The sequence below is a fragment of the Gracilinanus agilis genome, chromosome 3, assembly GCF_016433145.1.
Source record: "Gracilinanus agilis isolate LMUSP501 chromosome 3, AgileGrace, whole genome shotgun sequence".
Taxonomy (NCBI): domain Eukaryota; kingdom Metazoa; phylum Chordata; class Mammalia; order Didelphimorphia; family Didelphidae; genus Gracilinanus; species Gracilinanus agilis.
In genome coordinates, this window is record NC_058132.1 from 628,452,094 (window position 1) to 628,477,700 (window position 25,607).

Genomic DNA, 25,607 nt, shown 5'->3' on the forward strand with positions numbered 1-25,607 from the left:
CTTGGAAAATTCTCATAATTGAGTTTTAAAAACCATACAAAAATGAGTGATACTTTAGCTCACTGAACATAGACTGCTTTAATTCTTCTGTACTTTGATTCCCTGTGCCCATCCAAATGGAATACCCAGTTGTACTTCCATTGATTAGACAACTTTTATGTCTTAAGACATTGTTGGTAAATATTAATCTTACTTCCTTAACTTATTGAACTCAGCTTCATATTCTGTCTCAGCAGTGTATTCTCAAAACAGAATTAATTTAATATGTTGATATGTTAGGCTTACAATGAATAGAATTCCAGAATATTAGATCAGTGATTCAAAAATATTTTGTATATGTATTTAACATGTTTTGTTGACTGTGAGACAACACATTTAAAATGTACTATTATTTAATCAGGATAATTTAGGTAGATGTTTCTTACTACCAGATATTCCTAGAAAGTAGATACTTGCCAAATTCATAGAATTATTGTTTTCCTTTTTGACTATATTTCTTTGTGTTCAAGGTAATAGTTACAAAGGATAAGACCATTACTTATTGACTCAGCCTTCTCTTCATATGCTATATTACTGAAGAGTATAATAAGCATTTGTCTAAACTTCATGTTGTTTTTATTTTTCTCTCTTTAAACCTTGTATTAAATAGTGGGTGTTTTATCTGCAAAAATGTTTGTCCTCTTGGATTTTTGTATGTTCACACTAAGTGTAACAAACAGCAATTCGTTGCATTGAAAGTACATTTGTACTTTTAACATGTATCTTAAGTTCATGCATCATCTTATTCAGGATGCATCATCATTATATCAGGAAATAATGCATCATCATTATATCAGGAAATAATACTTGAGTGAAGATAGAATAAATTATTATAGTTAGAAACTACTTCAAGAGTTGGCTAGGAGTCCCCCCTCCCCCACCAAAAAAAGAATCTGAATGTATTTATAACTGAATAGTATAAGTTTAAGAATAGGAACTGTTAAGTTTTTCTTTTGCAATTAATACCGTTATGCAGTAGGGCTGTACAAAATAGCAAAACCTGAATGAATAATTTATTATTTCAAAATGTTCATGTGTTAATAACTTACTTTGAGAAGCTTCAATTAATATCTAATTTATTTAGCTTTCACGAAATGCCTTGTTTGTAGTCTATCAATCTGTAAGACACTGCTAGCTTTTTGAGATGACTCACCACACCCTAGACTAGACCTTTGCCCAACCAAAGTAAAATTGGTGATTGTGGCATTTACTTAGATATAATTTTTAAATTATAGTATTTTATTTTGCTATAGACCTGTCATTTTATCAGTACAGGAAATTCTGCCTGTGGAAACTTCCAGCTCTGCAGATTGGCTATCCTCTGTAATTTCCTATCTTAGACAGTTGCCCGGGACACAGAAAGTTTAAGGGACTTGCCTTTTTGGTTATTAGGAAGGCAGGACTATGACCCTAGATCTGACTCCAGGGTCGGCCTTGGATCCACTATGCTATGTTGCCTCTCAGAGTATATGTTCTTGTTTGTTTTAACAGAGAAGAAAACGAGTTAGTAGTTCTTGCAGAGACATTTTTAGCAAGCATTCCTGAGGTTGGGAAAGGTAGTGGGAACATACATGGGCTACTATTTTGTTCCTTCCCTCAAAGTATCCCACTGAAAAAACTATAGCTCTCACCTTACTCAGAGTATTTAGGCCTCTCAGAAAGACCAGTAATTAATTGCCTTAGGAAAAAGGGGTAAAAAAATTAGTTGTTTTTCTTTCTTTAAAAAAAAAAAAGGTTGCTTTGTTGTGTATGAAATGGCTATAATGACTCATACTTGAAAGTAAAATGAGATTGAAGCAACACCCACAAAAGGCTGTACTGACTGTGGCAGAACAAAACAGACAGAAGTATAAATGATTGCTTTTTTTTTTTTTTTTCAAGATTGTGTCATTGAGCTTTTGGAATGGCCAGTGTCTTTGAATGAAGGTTTCATTATAGAATTGCAAAGTTATTAATTGAATGAGTTTGATACTCTGACCCTCAAGTTTTCTCGACTGAGGTTAATGATGCTTTTCCCCATTGCTACATACCTGTAACTACTCCACTGCCAGATGCAGAGGTAACCAAACTCTTCTGGGAGTTCTTGGAAAAATTTATCCTCCTAGCACTTTTCAGGGACAGATTTTTATTTTTTATTTTTATTTTATTTATTTTATTCTTCATTTATTTATTTTTTTAGGGCCCTTACCTTCCGTCTTGGAGTCAATACTGTGTATTGGCTCCAAGGCAGAAGAGTGGTAAGGGTAGGCAGTGGGGGTCAAGTGACTTGCCCAGGGTTACACAGCTGGACAGGGACAGATTTTTAAAGACCACCAGATAGGAAGAGGATTGTGGACTTATATTTATAAGCTATGTATAGCCGGACCTCAGGATCTAGTTCTTCTACCATATATTTATTAATTAAAAGAGTCTTTGAGGAAATTTTTTCCAAGTTCACATGCTAAGGGGATCATGTTTTTATAACTTCACATAATATAGCAGCTAGGTAGTGCAGTACATAGAATACCAGGTCTGGAATCAGGAAGACCTGAGTTCAGATGTGGCCTCAGACACATACCAGCAAGCCACTCGATCCTGTTTGTCTCAGTTCCTCCTATGTTGGTGATGGCAAACCTTTGACACTTGGCTGCATACAGAGAAGTATGGGGCTGAATGCAGAGGATGAAACATTTGTTGTAGTGTAGTGTAAATACTCTGTGCACTATAGATGACAATTCTACCTATATTAATTTACCTATTTTGGGTTATTAAATACAGTTATATATTACAATTATAGATTTTTGCTATTTAAACTATAAATATTGTGAAATTATAGTTTTTTTCTCGAAGTGACACCCCACTCGAGTTATGCTCAGTTTTTTGTTGAATTTTGACACACCAAGCTCAAAAGGTTGCCCATCACTGTCCTACATAAAATGAGCTGGAAAAGAAAATGGCAACCCCCGTTGGTACCTTTATTTGGGGTCGAACAGTACTGAAATGACTGAACAACAGTAGCACAGCAGCCTTTTAGTTTGACTTTAAAACTGACAACTCAGTTCAACGTTTATTAAGTGACTACTTTACATTAACTGTTAGGTGCTGGAGACATAGGACAATTCCAGGCCTCAAGAAGCTTGCATTTTGTTTTTGTTGTTGTTGTTGTTTTAAGAGAAGGAAACAAGGTAATTTGAAGAGGGAAATAGCAAGGCTTAGACACCATTGTCAAGTGATGATCCAAACCAGGAACCTGAGAAGCAGCAGTTGGGAAAATTGGACAAAACCAGAAATGAGCTCCAACAGGGAAAAAGGCTCTAGAAGGTGGGGTGGGGGAGGTCAATGGCAAAAGCTTCAGAGAAGTCAGGGAGGGTGAAGATTGAGAAACAGTCTTTGAATTAGCAGTTAAAAGGATCATTAGTAATCTTTGAGAAAGTGATTTCTAGAGAGTCTGGAATAAGAAGTCCAATTTCAAAGGGCTGAGATTTCCTGTCCACTTTAAAATCATGCCACTTGTACTCTGGTCATATTCCTCAGGCGTCTACCATGAGAACTTGGACTTTGCCTCTGGAATCTTGGCCTTTGATAAACATTTGCCTTACTTTCACCTCTAAAGGGCCTTGCTATCATTTATGTCTTGCACATTCTAAGCATAAGTTTATATGTAGTTTTTCTTCCATTTCCCAGCTATTGCCACTGAGCTTACTTTTGTCTATTGTCCTACCCTATTAAAACTTAAGCTCCTTGGAGGCAGGGACAGTTTTGCTGACTCTTAGCTTTGCCTAATGCCTGACACACAGTAGACACTTTAATAAAATGCTCACTCATTTATTGAATAGTAGATGAAAAAAAGGGGTGGTAGTAAACAGACTGCATTTTCTAGATGTTTTACTTACAAGGAAAAAGACAGAGGATGATGCATGAGAGGATAACAGTGAAAGGTTTTTATGGACGTATTTAGAGGCTTCAGGGAAGAGATTAGAAGATAAAAATAAAAGATTAGAAAGAGGAAACATGGAAGGAACAAGCTCCTGGAGTAGACAGAAGGGAATAGGAAAGAAACATTAAGAGCCTGCCACATGCCAGGCACTATGCTGAGCACTTTACAGATATTATCTCATTTGACCCCCACAATAACCGTGGGAGGTGAGTTCCATTATTAGCCTTATTTTACATTGAAGAAAGAGAGGGTAAAGAAAGAGCTTGGTCTTTGCAAGGAAGAATCAGCCCCTCTTCTGAGGAGCAAAAGAAGAGAAAATCGGGATGAACTAGTAAGAAGTATGTGGAAAGGGGCTTATAGTGGTTAGCTTCTTTTTTAAGCAAATTAAGAGATGAGCTCTTCTGCTAAAAGAGAAGGAATTAAGGGGGTTTGAGGAGAGGAGAAGATTTGGAAAGCATTGTTAGGATCATGATATTTTTGTCAGTCCCGGAACAAAAATACAGTATATCTGCAGAATTGAGGGCCCAGATGAACCTGGATAATATGAGTTTGTAGTTGACTTCTGTGCTTTCCTCCTGAGCTGCTTTGTAGCCCATGAGTGGTGGTAGGGAAAGCAGATGAGGTAGTCACTTAAAGTCAAGGTTTGGCAAGGGCATCAGCAGAGATAGAACTAGGATTCAGAGAAGAATAGTGTCTAATTGGTCAGGTAAACTATAGGAGCAGTAAATTAGGTAGAATAGTAGGGGTCATGATGAAGTAGAGGGAAATGGAAATAAGAATAAGGATGAAAAATACTTTCCAAGAGGAAAGTAAAAGGGAAATATGGAGATGATCAAAGAGTTTTCACCTTTTCTTAGGGTTAGCATAGGAGCAATGCTATAGAAAAGATATTTTTATTATTTCCTTTTGAAAGACAGTGTTAGTTTCTGTAGATACAAAAAGAGTCTCTGCCCTTAGGGAGCTTATAATCTACATGGAGGATTAAATATTTACATTTACTTAAAATAAGTACAAGAAAATGTGAAGAGACTGTGCACCAAGATGTACAGAAATGATTATATAGATAAGAAGACCAATGCCAGGCATATAATCTTATATTCACCTTATATTCACAATGTAATAATTACAATTCAAATTATGAGGCTATAAGTAGCTTTTTAGTGGCTTTATTACAACAAAATAGAGATAATAAAGAGAGGGAAAAGGATTCCTTCAGTTAAGTGAGCAGAGCACAGAGCCAGAGACCCACACCTTAACCAAAGCAAAGCTCAAGCTCAAGCTCCTAAAAAAAGAGCCCTGTGCCATGGGTCTCAGCCAACTTTATCTCCCAAGCCCCTGCATGTCAAATGAGGACATACTTAAAAGGATGCTGGGAATTTAGCTCAGGTGTAGCAAATTTTCCACCTCCACAGTGAGGTGCAAATTTCAAAGGTTACTGAGACAAATAGGTAAGATATAATTGCTTAAGATTCTTTGGGGGAAATTGTTGAAGAGGAATAGAATGCCGTCATAAATTTTCCCCCCGATTGATAAGCAATTATATTCTCTTCTTCCCATTTCCATCTTCCTATCCTTTCCACTGAACAAAAAAACCCAAACTTATAACAAATATGCATATCATTAAGTGAAACAAATTGCCTCTTTGAAAATGCCCAAAATTGGATATCTTATTTTGCATTTTAGTCCATCATGTCTCTCTCAGGGGAGAAAGAACATGGTTTTCATCACTAGTCTTCCAAAATTATGGTTCATCCTTGTGTAGATCAGCAATCTTTTAAATTATTTTTAGTTATAATGTTGTCATTGTGTAAATTATTCTTCTCACATTGTATAAATTGCTCTGCATTTGCGTCCCCAGGTTTGTCTGAAGCTCTCCCTTTTGTTCTAGAAGAATTTACTTCAAATCTAGCCTCAGACACTTATTAGTTGTGTGATCCTGGGCAAATCATATCACTTCTTAGTCCTAATTTCCCCTTCTGTAAAATGGGATTGATGATAATAGTAGCACCTTCTTTCCAGAGTTATTGTGAGGATAAAAAGAGATATTTGTAATGTGTTTCATGAAACTTAAAGCACTATATAAATACCATTATTATTGTTGTTGGCACCCTCTTTCCAATTCTTTGCTACTACTAAAAGAACTACTATAAATATTTTTGTATATATGAGTCTTTTTCCTCTTTTTTTTTTAAATCTCTTTAGGGGAACATGATCAATAGTAGTATTGTTGGGTTGGTGGGGTATGTCCAGTTTCATAATTTTTAGCGTGTAGTTCAAAATTGTTTCTGAGAATGCTTGAACAATTTTTACAGTTCTAGCAGTGTGCCTATTTCCCTTCAGGACTCTTTTTTTTCCTTTTGTCAGCTTGACTGTTGGATGTGAGGTGGAGCCTCAAAGTTGCTTTAATTTTTTCTTCTTTAATTATTAGGGATTTGGAGTAATTTTTCATGTGGCTGTTTATAACTTTGGTATTCCTTTGAAAACTGCTTGTTTATATCCTTTGACTGTTGATCAATTGAGGAATGTCTCTTGTTCTTACAAATATGAATGAATTCTTCATGTATTTTGTAAGTGAGATCTTTATCAGAAAAACTTGCTGAAAACATTTTTTCCCCAGGTTCAGGTTTCCTTTCTAATTTTAAATACATTTGTTTCATTTGTATACCTATGTTTATGTTACTTATTCAAAATTGTCCATTTTATCTTCTTGATCCTCTCTGTCCTCTGTATGGTTATGTTATGACCTTTTCTCCATACATAGATCTGAGAGGTAATTTCTTGTTCCTCCAATTTACTAATAATGTTACCTTCTCTCTAATTAATGTATCTATTCTTGCTTTCCAGTATTCCTAGCAGTTTGGGTTGAATATTGAGATTTTAATTGGTAGTGACCCCATACCTGGGACCTTTGGTTTGTTTGCCCAGGTCAGGCAGCTAGTAAGTATCTAAGATTGAGTTTGAATTCAGGTCTTCCTGACTCCTAGTCCAATATGCCATTCATTAGAACACCTGGCCACCACAAACCATTTATCAATTGGCTCTTATTTATATAAATTTGAATCAGTTTCCTATCTTAGAAATGAAATCCTTATCAGAGAAACTTTATTACAAAGATTTTTTTTTCCTCATTTACTAACCTATAATTTTAGCTGCAATTGTTTTGTTTGTGCATATTTTATGTAATCCAAATTGTTCATTTTGGGTCTTGTCATGCTTTCAATCTTGTTTGTTCATTGTTCCTCTTCTCTTTTCCTGTCTGTGCCTCTGATTCCAGCTTTTTACTCTTTTTCTCCTTTCCTTTAGATTAATGATATAGAAACTCTCATGAGCAAAAGTTTTCCCAAAATATAGTTCCAGTCAGGAAGAAAGGTCTGAGAGTATCAGTATCAAAAAAGGACCCACATGTGATACACAGAGAATTCATTGATAGATTTAAATTTTTGCAGTTAATTCAAAAGATAACAAATGAGGCTTTTAAAACCATATTTAGTGATAAATGTTGGAGGAAATGTAGGAAAATTGGGGAATTGTTGCTGGAGTTGTGAACTTATCCAACCATTCTGGAGAGCAATTTGGAACTATGCCCAAAGGCCCATTGATCAATTAGGAAGTGCTCCCTAAAGAAATCTTGAATGATTTAACTAGCTGGAGGAATATTCAGTGATCATGGCCAGGTCATGCCTATATCATAAAAATAACTGCTATCAAAGTTAATTTATATTCCTAATGCTCACCAGTTATATTACTGAACTTGATAAAATAATAACTTTGATCCAGCAATATTGGTACTAGGCCTCTCTCCCCAAGAGATCCCTCCCTCCAAAAAGGGAAAAGGACCTATTGGTATAACACTATATTATAGTAGTTCTTTTTGCGATAGCAAAAAAATGGGAAGTTGAGGGGATGCCTATCAATTAGGGAATGGCTAAAGGAGTGTGTGGTATATGATTATAAAGGAATACTATTATTGTGCTGTAAGAAGTTACAAGTAGGATGATTTCAGAGAAACATGGAAAGACCTATATGAACTTATACAAAAGTGAAGTGAGCAGAATCAGAAAAATATTGTACACATTAATAGCTGTATTGTACAACAGTCAACTATGAATGGCTTAGCTTTTCTCAGCAATAGTGATCCAAGACAATTCCAAAGGACTAGAAAAATGTTTTTCACCACCAGAGAAAGAAAGAACTGATGGAATCTGAATGAAAACTGAAACATGCTATTTTTCACTTTACTTTTATGCTTTATTGTTGTTCCATATGTCATCTTCTATAATATGATCAATATAGAAATAAGTTTTACATGATTGCACATGTATAACCTAAACTAAATTGCTTAATGTCTTAAGGAGGGAAGAAAGGGAGAGAATTTAGAACTTAAAATTTAAGAAAATGAAGGATAAACATTATGATGTATAATTTGAAAATAAAATATTATTTAAAAATAAAAATAAAATATCTTTTGGCATAAAAAGATGATCAAAAGCATGATGGGATTCTGCTGACTTGGACATTTCTCTCGAAACTAAAATGGTTGAATTTAGAATAATGTTAAGTTAATAAAAATTGTCTCGCGTGCGCACACACACACACACACACACACACGTATACACCCATACACCCATACACCCATACACCCATACATATATAATACAAAGCAGGCTTCATATGCATTGAGGCCCCGTTTCCAGGAAACATGGAAATAAATCAAGGATACTCTCCCCATTTTTATTGAATATAATTCTGGAAATAATAACAGCTATAAATAAAGGGAAAGAAATTAAAAGCATAAAGATAGGTAAAGAAGAGGCAAAGTATCCCTGTTTGCTGATATGATGGTATATTTGGAAAATCCTAAATAATCAGCAGAGATACTGAGACAAAATTACAGGCTTAAAAATAAACTTTCAAAATAGAACTGCATTTCTGTGTAATAATAACAAAATCCAAGAAGCAGTATTAGAAAGAGAAATCCCATTTCAGATAATCACAAAATAGCTAAAATATCTAGGGATCAGTCTACCAAAGCACATAAAAGACTTGGATAGATTCAATTAGGAAGTGCTCCTTAAAGAAATCTAGAATGACTTAACTAGCTGGAGGAATATTCAGTGGTCATGGCAAGGTCATGCCAATATCATAAAAATAACTACTATCAAACTTAATTTATATTCCTAATGCTCACCAGTTATATTACCAAAGGGATACTTTATAAAACTTGATAAAATAATAACTAATTTGCAAAAACAAGTTCAAGAATACCAAGGGAAATGTTAAAAAAGTAAGGACAAAATATACTACATTTCCTTTTTTTTTACTCCCCTCAGAAGATGCTGTAGACATAGTTTTGGAGTTCAGTAAGATATCTGACAAAACATTTCTTGATTTTCTCAGAAAAAAAGATGGAGAGAGGGAAACTAGGTGGTAGAGTTCTGGGAACTTGGAACCAGTTGAACAACCTAATGAAGGGTGGTGATTAATGTCAGCCTCGAGAGAGTTATCTAATGGATCATCACAGGGTTCTGTGCTTAGCTCTGGTCTGACTGGAATTTATTGTCCATTGATGTTTAGTAAATTGTCTTGAGTGGCATTGATAAAGGTATATAGATTGCAAATGTTATTTCATGCACAAACAAAACTAGAAAAGGGAATCATTACTGGAAATTATACAATTATGATAAAAAATTTAACAGGTTAAAGCTGTAGTCTAAATCCAGTAAAATGAAGTTTAATGGGGTAAATATAAAACCTTTTATTTCAGAAAGCAACTGCAGAAAAACATGACTTATAATGTTTGATATCAATAGAGCTATAACATTCAGATAAAAGGAATTGATACTTTCCCATATTCTGCCCTGTAGAGACCTTAACATATACATGGGCACACACATACTTGTTTCTGTTTTGTACTCCACATTTTAGAAAAAAATATTGACAAATTGGAGCATTGTCAGAGAGGCATGGTTAGAATAGAGTGAAGGACAACAACCCTGTGTTCTAGAATAGGTTGGAAGGATAGGTTGTACTTTATTTGCAAGAGATCTAAAGGGTTTTAGAGACCTGTAAGCTTGATATGAGTTAACAGTGTAATGTAATAGCCAAGAAAGCTACTAATTATCCTGTATCACTTTGAGAGACCTCTTGGAAGAAAAGATATTAGTACCAGGAGTTTTTAAATATTTTGTCTTGGACTCTTTTGGCAGTCTGATTAAGCTATGAACTCTTCTTAAGATGTTTTTAAGTTCATAAAATAAAACACGAGATTTCAAAGGAAACCAATTTAAGTATAGTTATCTATATATTTAAAGCTATAGCTATTTAAAAACAAAAATGTCAGTAGAGCTGTTCAAAAGGAGAGTGTTTTGCTTCAAAATGTCTTGAGTTGCCTATCATTTTAGACATTTAAGCAGAGACAGACATTTCCTGAAAAAAGAAAGGTGGGAATTTATTTATTTATTTATTTATTTTAAGGAGGGAAGGATTCTTGATGAGGTATGTTAGGAGTCAAAAATTTTTTTTTAAACCCTTGTACTTCGGTGTATTGTCTCATAGGTGGAAGATTGGTAAGGGTGGGCAATGGGGGTCAAGTGATTTGCCCAGGGTCACACAGCTGGGAAGTGTCTGAGGCCGGGTTTGAACCTAGGACCTCCTGTCTCTAGGCCTGACTCTCACTCCACTGAGCTACCCAGCTGCCCCCAGGACTCAAATTTTTAAAAGATTCTGTTCTTGTAATACTTGTAGTACTGCATATCTTATAGCAATATGAACAAAACTGTAAAGAGCTATGTAAATGCAAGCATTTAATATCAGAAATTAAAAGTTTACAAAGGACCCTTACTTAAAATAACCTTGTGAACTAATATACTCATTAATGACTTTGTTGATTTATCAAGACTGAATATTGATAGTCATTTCACATTTTCCATTTCTAATAGATTTCTTTGAAAGTGTGTTGATTTGGACTCATTTTATTGAGTTTCATTTAGTCTATGGTCATTTTTTGTTTTCATTTTCCAGTATTTAATTATAGAATTTTGGAGCTAGAAGAAACATTAGAGATCATTTAAACATAACCCTTTTAGGAAGGAAACTGTAATAATGATATATTTGGAGAGGTTATTTAGATGGTATGGAGATGACAGACTTGGATGGGGTGTGTCTGTCAGAAGCTCTCTCTCTATATCACTATTACTGGGATGAAGAGGGAAATTCTCTGTGAAAGATGGATTACCAGAGAATGGGCACGTGATGATAGCTTGAGAGGGGTCTTGTGGATATGTTGGTGGGACCCCAGGCTTGGTAAGCCAAGATCCCTTTTTTGCAAAAGCCCCTCACTGGGTTAAAGCAGCACAACAGGGGGTCTAGATTAGATGGAGACAAGGTTTGAGCTGCTTGCCTCTTAGACCGCTTGTTCCCCTCTGTGTCCCCCTGAATAAAATCTCTTTTTATCTGACTGCGATTTAAATTTATTGTTGTAATTATTAAGGTAGCAGAAGGTGGAGAGAGGGTAGAGGTATTGAGGAGTCCCTAATTACTAACCCCAAAAGGCCCTTCTCCTTGGTCAGGCCAGATGGCCGAAACCAGAAATTCACCTTCCTCTCTCCTATTTATTATCCTAACCTAAAATCAATACTATAAGAAATATAACAGGGTCTTTGATGTAAGGCAGGTAAGGGTTGAGAGTCTTTGGGGACCAACTCAGAGGCCGTCTGAGTCTGCTGACCCCACAGGCCTAATGAGACATGAATCTCTTTCAGTTTGATGGTTGAGGCTATCAGGAAACACCAGGCTTTTGGGATATATATGTCCAAAGAAAACCCTTTGGGCTGGCTTTTGATTGATCCCCGGTGGGCAAGCCCTCCCGTCCTCTCTCCCGGAGATCCCAGATCAAAAGCCCCCGCAGTTGAGGTTCTCTCTCCCAAGATGATTTGCTTCAGCTTAACTGTCAGTCTGTGTCATTCAAGTCAGCTTCTCAACATTCCAGCCTTCACTCACTCCAGTTTGCTCTTACAATGTAATGTAAATTTTAAGTGCTTTTACTCAGGAATTCAGATGATTTAAATCTCTCAGTTTTGATTATTCTGTGATTTGGTCCAAATCCTCACAGTGAATTAACTCACTAACCATTAAACATTTATTAAGCATTGCCAGACAATATGCTAAGTACGTAGGAGACAAAAGTGAAACAATCCCCATGGGGGGGGGGGTGAGTGCATTCTCTTGAAAGAAGAAATAAATATTAGTGAAAGTATATGTGCATGTACATATATGTACACATTAAATGTAAGGTCATTTTGGGGAGAAGGGCATAGCAGGAGGAGAGTGAAATCAGGAAAGGTTTTATATACAAAGTAGCATTTGAGGTATTGGTAGAGAAACAAGGTTGTCTGGGAGGCATAGTTGACCAGGATGTGTGTTCAGGATATAGAGGACATCCAGGGCAAAGGCATGAAGGTAAGAGGTGGACTATCATGCATAAAGAATAGCAGGAAGGCTTGTTTGGCTAGACCTTGATTTAGAATATGAATTAGAGCCCACATTTCTTGACCCTATCCTACTCATTATTGTTTACTAAGCTGTTTACTTTTAAGAGCTGTCACTATGTGAAATTTATGTTCAGTTCTGGCGTTCACATTTTATTCCATTAAAATCTTTCCAGATTCCAAACTTGGATCTCTGTTAAGATCTTACCATTCTAGGATGAACTCCAGTCAAACCTTCTCTTTGAAAACTTCCCCAGGCTTCTAAAGCTTCTATTAAATTTTTTTTAAACCCTTTAACTTCTGTGTATTGACTTATAGGTGGAAGAGTGGTAAGGGTAGGCAATGGGGGTCAAGTGACTTGCCCAGGGTCACACAGCTGGGAAGTTTCTAAAGCCGGATTTGAACCTAGGACCTCCTGTCTCTAGGCCTGGCTCTCAATCCACTGAGCTACCCAGCTGCCCCACTTCTATTAATTTTTAGTTGACTCTCTAAAACATTCATTTGAGATACACTTATACCATATATGTTTGAATTAAAATTGACATAAATATAAATCTAATATTTATAGTTTATTGTTTTTAGCACTTAGAAAATGTCAATTTATGCCAACAGGTGAAGCCAAGAATTTATTACCATATCCTGGACCCAACAAGATGAGGGATTGTTTCTGCACCATAAATTTGGACCAAGAAGAAGTTTTTCGTACTCAGGTTGTTGAAAAGTCATTAAGGTTAGTAGAAAACTTGATAAGTAATGTCAGTGTAATAATTTTTTAGGAAGCATTTTATAAATCATTTCATTTAGCACTAACTTTACCAATGAAAGAACTCTCAAATAAATTGCATCTCATTCATTAAATATCCATTATTTGAGCATACTAGTATACATTAATAAATGTTATTAGTTCCCTAAATTTAGATAGAGTATTTTCATCTACCCTATCTGCTTTATTATAAGTGATTATAGAGATGTAGTTAACATTTGTCACAATCTCAAAAATAGAGATCTCTCCAGAAATGGAATAGATAGCTTTCTGATCCAGTGTTTCAAACAAGTTAGAAGATCAATTTTTGAGGTTACATCTGACTTTAAAGGTGAATTCTGTGGCATATTATTGCATGCTACAGAGTCTGGTTTGCTACATGGCAAAGTGGATAGAGAGCCAAGTTTGGAGTCAGGGAATTTCATCTCCTCAAGTTGAAATTTGGCCTCAAGACGCTAGCTGTGTAATCCTGGACAAGCCACTTAGCACTGTTGGCCTCAGTTTTCTCATCTGTAAATTGAGTTGGAGAAGGAAATGGAGAGCCATTCTAGTACCTTTGTCAAGAAAACCCCAAAATGAGGTCATGGAGAATCAGATACCACTGAAACAACAGCAAACCACATAGTCTCTGCTGCCCCTTGAAAGATAGTTTACAGTAACCCCTGGTAAATGGATTTCTGGTTTACCTTTGTTTTTGTCTGCTCTTCCTCTTTTGTCTTTTTTCTTCATAAGTAGCAGAGCCAGTGCTTTAGGGAGGTAGGCAGCCAGCTGCATAGGTACAATGTGCAGAGGTTGCAATAAGCAACACTTTCTTAAGATAAAAATGTTTTACATACATGTTATTTTCATGCCAGCATATTCTGCTCTACTTGGTACAGGTTTATTTGGTGCTAGGTTTAATTGCACATGCTGTGGTGAAGGCTCACAGCTTGCTTCTAGGGGAGAGTAACACTGTAGGGATGCAGTTTCCAGTCTTCTGCCTTTGGTGCCCAGATACCTTGGCTTAGTTCTTTTGCATTTGTTCTGGTCCTACTTTTTATAGCACTTTGTGACACAAATTACTTAATTTCTTTGAGACTTAGTTTTTTCATCAATAAAATTGAGATTATATGATGTTATCTACCCTTCTGTGTTGTTGTGAGGCTCAAATAAAGTAATTTTTATCAAGCATGTTTTATAATCCTAAAATATTCCATACACAGAAACTGTGTCTTTTATGGAATTTCTGTATTCCTCTGGTTTTAGTTTTAAACCTCTGACCTCCACAAAGGAAGACTGAAATGTAATTAATTGTGACCCTAATATTCTAATTATTGAAATGCATTTCAGATACAGTTATTACTATGTGAATTAAATAATCAAGGGGGCCCAATTCTAGAAATACTCCTTAAGAGGGCACCATTGAATTATGTGATTAGGATTGCCAGCATGGGGATGCATTTACTGACCAGAAGTTCATGGGGGTGACTGGGTGACATGGCTGACTCTAGGGTGGGGACTAAAGTAAACCACTGCCAATTAGAAACTTGGAGTAGGAGGGATTAGACTAGGTTTGAAAAAGCCAGCAAGAGAATCGGGAGTCTCTCTGTCTTGCTTTTCTTTATGGACTAAAGCTGCTCTCTCTTCTTGGCCAGAACTGCTAGGCCTTATCTTATCAGCGATCTCTAAGAAGCTGCCACTTGCTGGGGCACTGGTCTTGAATGGGGCAGGCAGCAGCACAACTGGGAACCTGGAGTCAAAGAGGCATGGTGCAGCTTGAAGAATTTTAATTAGGCTTTTCTTGCTCTTTCTCACTTTTACTAATTAATTATAATTCAATATACAGTCTCCAAAATTAATTTTAATACTTACATTACTTCCAATACCAATGGATTCCCAATACAAGATAGATGAGAAACCTGAGGCACCAAGGAGCAACTAAATATTCTATATAGTGTGATTAAGGAAGGAAGTCAAAGTGAAGAGTTGAGATTAGGGTTCAAAACCATTTGAATTTCTTAGCTCCCAATGATTTCTTGTGATAGCAAACAATAATCTTAGTGAGAACCAAAACCTACCACAACTACTAAGATAACTAGTTGATGTTTAGTATATATTCTTGCAAATAAAAAAAAACCAACCAGTTAGCTACTAAAGATACACAATATCAAAATACCTTGCCTTCTTTAGAAGGTTACCAGTAAAAGGGTGAGTGAAGCCAGCTTTCCAATCACCCATCAAAAGTTATTACTTGTTTTATTGCTTTGGATGACTGGTTAATTAGAAGACTTCAAACATTAGTCAAGTTTACTTTTGAGAATCCTTTTGCACCTGGCACAAGTACTTCCTGGTAAACCTTGAAGCTTTATTGTCATCATTGTTCTAAAGTTATTTGTAAAATGATGAATGAGGGGAAAATACTTACATGTGATTTGATTTTTGCTTCATAGCTATTTTTACATAGAGTTTGTAGAAATTTTACAAATGAGGAATATAGTTTAGAAGAATTTGGTTGCTTTTTTTTTTTAAACCCTTACCTTCCATCTTAGAATGAATACTGATTAGTTTCAAAGTAGAAGATGGGTAAAGGCTAGGCAATAGGAGGTAAGTGTCTGCCCAGGGGCACATAGCTAGGAAGTATCTGAGACCAGATATGAATCCAGGACCTCCCATCTCTGGGCATTCAATCCACTGAGCCATCTAACTGCCCCCAATTTGGTTGCTTTTTGATAGTCTAATTGGAAGGAATTAATTTCAAGTACATTTGAAGGAAAAATGTGTTAATTTTTTTTTTTTGATCCAGTATTAGAACACTAAAAACTGAAAGGTTATGGCAAAAATATTGGAAACAAATCTTCATCAGAATTCTGAACTCAAGTTTAAGATTTCTCTCTAAAAAATGACCATTCTACCCAAATTAATTTACCTAATTAGTGCCATACCTATCAAACTGCCAAAAAACTTTTTTACTGAATTAGAATAACCTATAACTAAGTTCATTTGGGAGAACAAAAGATCAAGAATATCAAGGGAAATAATGAAAAAAACCGTGAAGGAAGGTGGCCTAGCAGTACCAGATATTAAGCTATATATATATAGCAGCAGTCATCAAAACGATATGGTATTGGCTAAGAGACAGAAGGGAGGATCAGTGGAATAGACTTGGGGTAAGTGACATCAGCAAGACTGTCTATGATAAACCCAAGGAGCCCAATTTTGGGGACAAAAATCCACTATTTGACAAAAACTGTTGGGAAAATTGGAAAACAATATGGGAGAGATTAGGCTTAGATCAACATCTCACACCCTACACCAAGATAAATTCAGAATGAGTGAATGACTTGAATATAAAGAAGGAAACTAAGAAAATTAGGTGAACATAGAATAGTATGACTGTCAGATCTATGGGAAAGGGAAAATTTTTAAACCAAGCAAGAGTAAGAAAAAATTACAAAATGTAAAATAAATAATTTTGATTATATTAAATTTAAAAGTTTTTGTACAAACAAAAACAATGCAACCAAAATCAGAAGGGGAACAACAAACTGGGGAAAAAATCTTTATAACAAAAACTCTGACACAGGTCTAATTACTCAAATATACAAGGAGCTAAATCAATTGTATAAAAAAAATCAAGCCATTCCCTAATTGATAAATGGGCAAGGGATATGAATAGGCAATTTTCAGATAAAGAAATCAAAATTATCAATAAGCACATGAGAAAGTGTTCTAAATCTCTAATAACTAGAGAAATGCAAATCAAAACAACTCTGAGTTCCACCTCATACCTAGCAGGTTGGCTAAAATGATAGAAGGGGAGAGAATGTTGGAGGGGATGTGGCAAAATTGGAACATTAATGCATTGCTGGTGGAGTTGTGAACTGATCCAACCATTCTGGATGGCAATTTGGAACTATGCCCAAAGAGCTCTAAAAGACTGCCTGCCCTTCGATCCAGCCATAGCATTGCTGGGTTTGTACCCCAAAGAGATCATAAACAGACTTGTATGAAAATATTTATAGCTGTGCTTTTTGTGTTGGCAAAAAACTGGAAAATGAAGGGATGCCCTTCAGTTGGGGAATGGCTAAACAAATTGTGGTATATGTTGGTGATGGAATACTATTGTGCTCAAAGGAATAAAGAACTGGAGGAATTCCATGTGAACTGGAAAGACCTCCAGGAATTGATGCAGAGTGAAAGGAGCAGAGCCAGAAGAACATTGTACACAGAGACTGATACATTGTGGTAAAATAGAATGCAGTGGACTTCTGTACTAGCAGCAATGCAGTGACCCAGGACAATTCTGAGGGACTTATGGTAAAGAATGATACCCACATTCAGAGGAAGAACTGCAGGAATAGAAACACAGAAGAAAAACAACCCCTTGAACACATGGGTGGATGCGGCCATGTAGACACTAAATGACCACACCAATGCAACTGTCAATATGTAAATAAGTCCTGATTGATCACACATGTTAAAACCAGTGGAAATGCACATTGGATATGGGGGAGGGGTGAAGGGGAAAGTAAAAACAAGAATCATGTAATCATGGAAAATTTTTCTAAAAAAATAAAATATTAAACCTTAAAAAAAAAGATTTCTCTCTCAGCTAATATAGTAAAGTATTCTGAGGATATGACATTAATCTTTGGTCATTAGAAGTAGCTTTAGGTTTGGGGGTATTAAAATTTTAAATATACTTCCAGGAAAGAAATAACCTTGCCAAAAATATCTGTTTCTTCAAGATTACATATTTTCTCCAGAAATACTTTTAGCCTAAGAAATTTCAACACTTAATTTCTTGAAATTAGAGTTTTGTTAATTTAAAGATCAGGATTTAATTTCCTATTCCTTATACTTTGGTGTTTTGGTTGGTTTTTTTTCCCCCTTAGCACTCATCATACCCCAACTTTACTTTCATGAGATATGTTGACTTCATGTCCCATACTTTGGGATTTAATTTTGGGGTCAGCACTGCAATTTTCACTTGTGTTTTCAATCCTTTCAGGATGAGCTTATGTCCAGAAAGCCAAAGTGAACATCTCTTTATAAAACTACTAGAATTATCTACTGAGAATCCAAGAATCTTAGATCTTTTTAGAACTTAAGGGGAGACCTGGTTTGGCCCAAGATCCATTCAAAAAAGAATTATATCATTTGTTTTATGAAATAAGTGAGTGGGGGAACCTCTATTCTAATAATTTTTCATTTACCAGGCATGATACTGCTTTGTGGTGGTCAGAACTTTTCCTTACTGACTGTTCCTTCTCTCTCTAGCCCATTTTACAGTGAAGAATTTTACTTTGAGATTCCAAGAACTTTCCAGTATTTGTCTTTCTACATTTATGATAAGAGTGTTTTACAAAGAGATCTTCGAATAGGTAAGTACCATCATTTAACATATATTTGCTGTGTTTTTATTTATTCAATAAGTTCTCTAAGACCTATAATAATAGTTATTGAATGGAATCTTTTTTTTCTTTTCCTATAAACTTTATTCTTAGGCATATTAGTTTAGTTCTGAATATGTATATGCTGGGCTACTCAGACATACATGATAATGATATTGATCTAATCTCATGAGAGTTTGTAAGCTTGAGTTTTTCCCCTATTCTTTTTTTTTTTTTAAACCCTTAACTTCTGTGTATTGACTTATAGGTGGAAGATTGGTAAGGGTAGGCAATGGGGGTCAAGTGACTTGCCCAAGGTCACACAGCTGGGAAGTGTCTGAGGCCAGATTTGAACCTAGGACCTCCCGTCTCTAGGCCTGACTCTCAATCCACTGAGCTACCCAGCTGCCCCCTCCCCTATTCTTGATGATACATTTGTCCTAACTGGCATAGGAGAAGAAGAGTGCTAACTGGAGTCAGAAGACCTGGGTTCAAATCCCACCTGATCCAGAGGCCCTGTTATGGCCTTAGAAAAGTCACTTAGTGTTTTTTTTTTTGTTTTTTGTTTTCTTAAACACTTAACTTCTGTGTATTGGCTCCTAGGCAGAAGAGTGGTAAGGATGGGCAATGGGGGTCAAGTGACTTGCCCAGGGTCATGCAGCTGGGAAGTGTCTGAGGCCAGATTTGAACCTAGGACCTCCTGTCTCTAGGCCTGACTCTCAATCCACTGAGCTACCCAGCTGCCCCCTACTTTCTGTTTTTTACTATTAGTTTCCTCATTCAGAAAATAAGAGGATTAAACTAAATGGCCTCTGAGGCCCTTTCAACCCTAGGCCTAGGATCCTATGATCATTATACTTTATTCCCACTGAAACAGGTTCACATGTTTGGCAAGACAGCTTGCTAAAGTCAGTGTTGGGATAGACTGACCACGAAACAGATCATATCTAAATGGTTTCTGTGAGGATTGAAGCCATACCCTTTGTCTTCATTACCTTAATCTGTTAGATAAATAGTTGTTCCCAGAACTACATAGCTTGTGTGTGTCCCCCAGGCTTGAATGGTCAGTCTCCTTCCTTGGAATCCCTACATTCCTTCAAAACTTAGATTAGGGGCCATCTCTCACCTGAAGCCTTTACTAATCTCAACCGCCTCCTCAGATTACTTTATATGTGTACCTATTACCTTGTTTCTGTAGAATGGAAACTTCTCAAAACTAGAAAGTGTTTCTTTTTGTGTAGCCCCACCCTCTACAACATGGTAAGCTGTTCTCGCCATTTTTGTATTTAAAATAACTACAACCTATACTCATTTTCACAAAATTTTCCCCCTTCATCCTCTTTCTCTCCTCCTCATTGACTTCTTTCTTAAAAATAATGGTATCGGGGGCAGCTGGGTAGCTCAGTGGATTGAGAGCCAGGCCTAGAGATGGGAGGTCCTAGGTTCAAACCCGGCCTCAGACACTTCCCAGCTGTGTGACCCTGGGCAAGTCACTTGACCCCCATTGCCTACCCTTACCACTCTTCCACCTATAAGTCAATACACAGAAGTTAAGGGTTTAAAATTAAAAAAAAAAATAATGGTATGGAGCTGAGTCCTCTCATTTTGATTTCTAAAAATGTCTTATCCTTATTCCTTTTATTATTTTTTTATGTGGAATTAGTATCTCTGCATTTAGAATCATGGGAGATAGGAATTGCTAGCCTGGTGACATAGTTATACATAAACTGCCGCTTTGATGAGAAGAAATGATGGCAGAGAGAATTATCGAATTTTAAAAAAACAACCTGAAAATCTGGAAATTATCACTATTGTATTCACAATACCTACTTTTTAAGATTAAAAACTGGTCTTACATTCTTACATTTTCACTTAAACTTTAGGGAGATTTTATATGCTGATATTTCCATTCTACATACTAACCCAAAGAGATTTTAGGGAATTTTGAATTGTTAGAAATAGATTACCTTTTTTCCTGGGCACTTTTCAGTTGTTCAAAGTGTAGAGGAAATAAAAAGTAAAACATCACATAAGAAGAGAAGGTGAACTAGACTTAAGGGAAGATTTAAATATTGGTTCTGAGTAAAGAGAGCTGAGGATACCTCATGTAGAATCAAAGCTTTTATAAACTTCTTTGTGAGACAAAGAAAGCTTTTGTGCATAAATTTGAAGTACAATGCTAACTTTGAAATCTCACTGCTGAGGAACCTAGCTATAAAAAGTCAGGAAATTGCAAAGCTAAGGTTTTAGAAACAGTTAAGTCTGACTTATTGCCCCATCTCTGATACCTTCTCTTTTTCCAAAAAGAAGACTCAAAAATATTACATGTACTTGTTTAAAATTCCAATAGTAACTTTAGCAGTGTGAGAATTTTGTATTTCCTTATATTGTTAATATTGTATATTGCTACAAGAGAAATAAAGGAAATGTTAGGAGAGGGTAAAATCTTAGAATATTTTCCTCAGAATATTTTGCTTAACTATGTATTTCCTCCCCAATAATGTTCTATTTTAATGCCCCATCATGGTATTGGAGGCTCACCTGAGTTCTTGAAGACTAAAGTCTAAAGCTCTAGCAGGGTCTTCTGACCTAGAATGTTTTTTAATAGAGCTTTGCAATAAACTGATTGTCTGTTGTTTGAATAGCAGCCAGAGTTTAGGGAGTATTCACCAGGTTGCACCTATCTAGGGGTAATGGATATTTTGTCCAATATGAATCAGTTGTTTATACTAAAGACACTTATTGTATCTTTAGTGGAGATATAGAAAGCAGTCTCTTCCTTTCCTCAAGGACATTGTATTCTACTGGCAGGAGGTTAACCTGAAAGGGAAGATAAGCCATCTGCTGAGATACAGTGTCTGTATCAGTAGAGGCAGATCCCATACTAGGAAAAGTGTAGAGCCTTTTAAGGGACAGCTAGGTGATGAAATCTAGAGTCAGGGAGAGTCTTCTAGCTGGGTGATCCTGGACAAGTCATTTAACCTCATTTGCCTCAGTTTCTTCATTTGTAAAATGTCCTGAAGAAATAGTAAACTATTCTAGTATCTTTGCTAAAAAAAACAAAAAAAAAAAAAAAAAACTCAAAAGGTATCATGAAGAGTCGGACATGCCCGAGAATGACTTAACAAAAGAACCTTTTAAAGTATTATAGTGTATATTTTTCTAATTCAGTAAATATATTTTAGTTTTCAGGCTTCAAAGTTTCCTAGATATTAAAAACTTGAAGGAATTGGGGAATGGCTGAACAAATTGTAGTATCTGTTGGTGATGGAATACTAATGTGCTCAAAGGAATAATGAACTGGAGGAGCATGTGAACTGGAATGACCTCCAGGAACTGATGCAGAATGAAAAGAGCAGAACCAAGAGAACATTATACACAGAGACTGATACACTGTGGTATAATCAAATGTAATAGACTTTTCTTCTAGCAGCAGTGCAATGACCCAGGACAATTCTGAGGGATTTATGAGAAAGAATGCTATCACATTCAGAGGAAGAACTGTGGGAGTAAGAAACAGAAGAAAAACAATTGCTTGATCACATGGGTTGATGGGGATATGATTGGGGATGTAGACTCTAAAAGATCACCCTAATGCAAATTCAATAATATGGAAATAGGTCTTGATCAATGACACATGCAAAACCCAGGGGAAATGCGCATCAGCTGTGGGAGGAGATAGGGAGAGGGGAGGGAAGGAACAGGAATCTTGTAACCATGGGAAAATACTCTAAATTAATTAATTAAATGCAATTTCCAAATTTTGGGGAAAAAAAAAACTTGAAGGAAAGGAAGAAGGGAGAAAAAAACCAGTCATTCCTATATTGCCCACTATATAGAGACACTGTGCTAAGCATTTTGCAAATATTCTCTGATTTAATTCACACTAAAACCCTGGAAGTCTTTCTTCTTCATCTTACTATTTTATTTCCATTTACAGTTGAGGATACTGAAGTAGACAAGGGTTAAGTTACCTATCCAGGATAAAAGTAAGAGTCTGAGTCCAGATTCGAAGTTAGGTCTTTCTTTATCTGTTACTCTCGAATTAAAATATAAATCATAATAAAGATACTTAGTGTCTTATTAGTCATTTATAATAAAGTCTCACTTCTGCCACTTATTTTACCCTTTCTCAGTCCTTTAGTATAATGTCATATAAGAAAAGAATTATAGATTCAAGTGATAAAAGACAAATGATTTCTGTACCTTGGCATCCTCATCTCAGAAATCAAGGGGTTAGACCAGATAATATCTAAGATTTCTCTGGACTGAATCTCTTTAATTTAGTGGATCATGATTTTTGCTAGCACTTGAATCAGTGATCACTGACATAGCATGTTTCTTTTGATATGTAATTGCCCATAAACCATAAGTTTGGATGTTTCTTTTCTTAGTAACAAAGCCATAGTCCAACTGCCCGGAGCTACTAGCATTCTTACTATTTAATACTTTTTTATTTCTGGTTTCAGTATTGCTCTGGGTTTGATTTATTTGATTGTATTGTTGTCTCTGTTGCCATATTGTAAAATTTTAGCCAGAGTTTGCCCAATTCTCCAGGCCCTTTCTGCTTTATGGATTGTAAGATCTGTACTCACCTTTCTAGACCCCTTTACAACTCTTTCAACAGTTTTGTGTGTCTAACTGGATGAAAGCAGAAGCCAACAAAATCTGGATTTAATGGATCCCCTCTCAGGATTTTGCCATCTGGTGATCCTCTTCCAGGCTCCCTCTCCAGGAGCCCATATGAAATCTCAGGGTCATACTATAGTAGAACTCACAGAGGCCATGCAGAGGCTGCAGCTGCTAAAGACTTTTCTTGCTCAGGGACCAGCAAAGGTGGTTTCCATATTGCTGGCAGCTGTATTTACTTTTGAGGGTGCTTTCTTCCCTTTTCCCACTTTAAGGAATCATTATTGCATTTAGTCACCATTTCTCTCTTTTGTAAAATGCCATTCAGATTTGAGAAAGTAAGGATAACACCTTAAAATTTTCACAATGTTAAGTAAGCATTTTTTTGAATGTATGCATACATATATTTAGATAGTGACTTAAAACTGGTGAAATAAATAGCTTCTTCAGGAAAAGAAGCCTAAATTGCTGATAGAGTAAAAGCTTCTTAGTTATAAAATTAATATTTATAAAAATACCAGTTGCCCAGATTAACAGAAGAGGAAATGGAATACTTAAATAACCTTTTCTTATAAATAAGAAATTGAACAAGCAGCCATCAGTGACCTTCTTTGGAAAAAACCCCCAGAGAAAATAAAAAGAAAGAAAAAAAGAAAAAACCCCCAGAGCCAGATTGTTCACAAATGAATTCTATATGACATTTAAAAAACAATTCATTCCAGTACTTTATAAACTCTTTGGGAAAATAGGCAAAGAAAAAAGCCTACCAAATTCCTTTAACAACACAAATGTGGTGCTGATACCTAAACCAGGAAGAGTGAAAACAGAAAGAAAACTATAGATCAGTTTCCTTAAAAATACTATGAAGGAGATTACAGCAATATATCACAAAGATCATACGCTATGACCAGGTGGAATTTATTCCATTAATGCAGGGCTGACTCAATTTTAAGAAACTATTAGTCTGATTGACTATTAATAACAAAACTAACAGAAATCATATGATTATTTCAATAGATAAAGAAAAAGCTTTTTACAAAATACAATAACCATTCCTATTAAAAACACTTGAGAACATAGGAATAAAAGGAGGTTCTCTTAAAGTGATAAATAGTACCTTTCTAAAAGCATCAGCAAGTATTATCTGTAAGGGGGATAAGCTAGAAGTATTCCTAGTAAGAGCAAGAATAAAGCAAGGATGCCTATTATCCTCACTGTTATTCAGTATTGTACTAGAAATGCTAGCTATTGCCAAAAAAAAAAAAAAGACGAAGAAATTGAAGGAACTAGAATAGGCAGCAAGGAAGCAAAACTATCACTCTTTGCAGATAATATGATGGTATACTAGAGGATCCTAGAGAATTGACTAAAAATTACTTGAAATAATTAACAACTTTAGCAAAGTTACAGGATACAAAATGATAGGCAAAATCATGCAAATATTAATTGTCAGCATTTCTATATGTTACCAGACAAACCCAGCAGGAAGAGATAGAAAAATTCCATTTAAAATAACTCTAGACTATATAAAATGCTTAGGAGTCTATCTGTGAAGACAAACTCAGGAACTATAAAGTCAGATCTAAACAATTGGGAAAATGTTAATTGCTTATTATCTTAATAGCTAATTAGCTCATTTAGGCTGATAGTTCTATAAATGTCAATTTTAGCTAAATTAATTTACCTATTTATTATCATACCACTCAGACTACCAAAAAATATTTTATAGAACTAGAAAGAATAATAAAATTCATCTGGAAGAACAAAATATTAAGAATATCAAGGGAATTAACTTTTTTAAGTGCCAAAAAAAAGATAACCTAGGTGTTTTAGACATCAAATTGTATTATAAAGCAATAATCATCAAAATGATCTGCTATTGATGAATGATAGATCAGTGGAATAGATTAGGTACATAATACACAGTAGTAAATAACAATAGTAATCTAGTGTTTGATAAGCCTCAAGATACCAGCTTTTGGGATAAGAACTTATTATTTGGCAAAAACTGCTGGAAAACTGTAAAATAGTATGGCAGAAACTAGGTAGAGAACAATTTCTCACTTTGTATGCCAAGATAAGGCCAAAATGGGGCCATCATTTAGACATAAAGTTTGATACCATAAACAAATGAGGAGAATATAAAACAGTTTACTTGTTAGATTTGTGGACAAGGGGAAAATTTATGACAAAACAAGACAAAGTTAACATTATGAGATGTAAAATGGGTAATTTTGTTTATATTAAATTAAAAAGCGTTTGCACAGACAAAGCAAATACAACCAAGATTAGAAAGAAAGCAGAAAACTGGGAGAAATTTTTATAGTAAGTTCTCTTATAAAGGCCTTATTTCTCAAATATATAGAAAACTTGAGTCAAATTTGTAAGAATACTAGTTATTC

The 25,607-nt window shown here is 35.5% G+C and overlaps 1 protein-coding gene across 3 annotated transcripts in view; it reads left to right on the plus strand.

The window, feature by feature from the left end:
* Positions 1 to 13,061: 13,061 nt before the first annotated feature.
* Positions 13,062 to 25,607, plus strand: part of RASA2 (RAS p21 protein activator 2) — a 130,745-nt gene continuing 118,199 nt past the window's right edge. For all 3 annotated transcript variants that reach the window (XM_044670828.1, XM_044670827.1, XM_044670829.1), the window contains exons 1-2: positions 13,062 to 13,171; positions 18,464 to 18,567. In XM_044670828.1, coding sequence (XP_044526763.1) covers positions 13,095 to 13,171; positions 18,464 to 18,567 — 181 coding nt within the window. In that variant the 5' untranslated portion in view covers positions 13,062 to 13,094. The remainder of the gene's footprint in view (positions 13,172 to 18,463; positions 18,568 to 25,607) is intronic.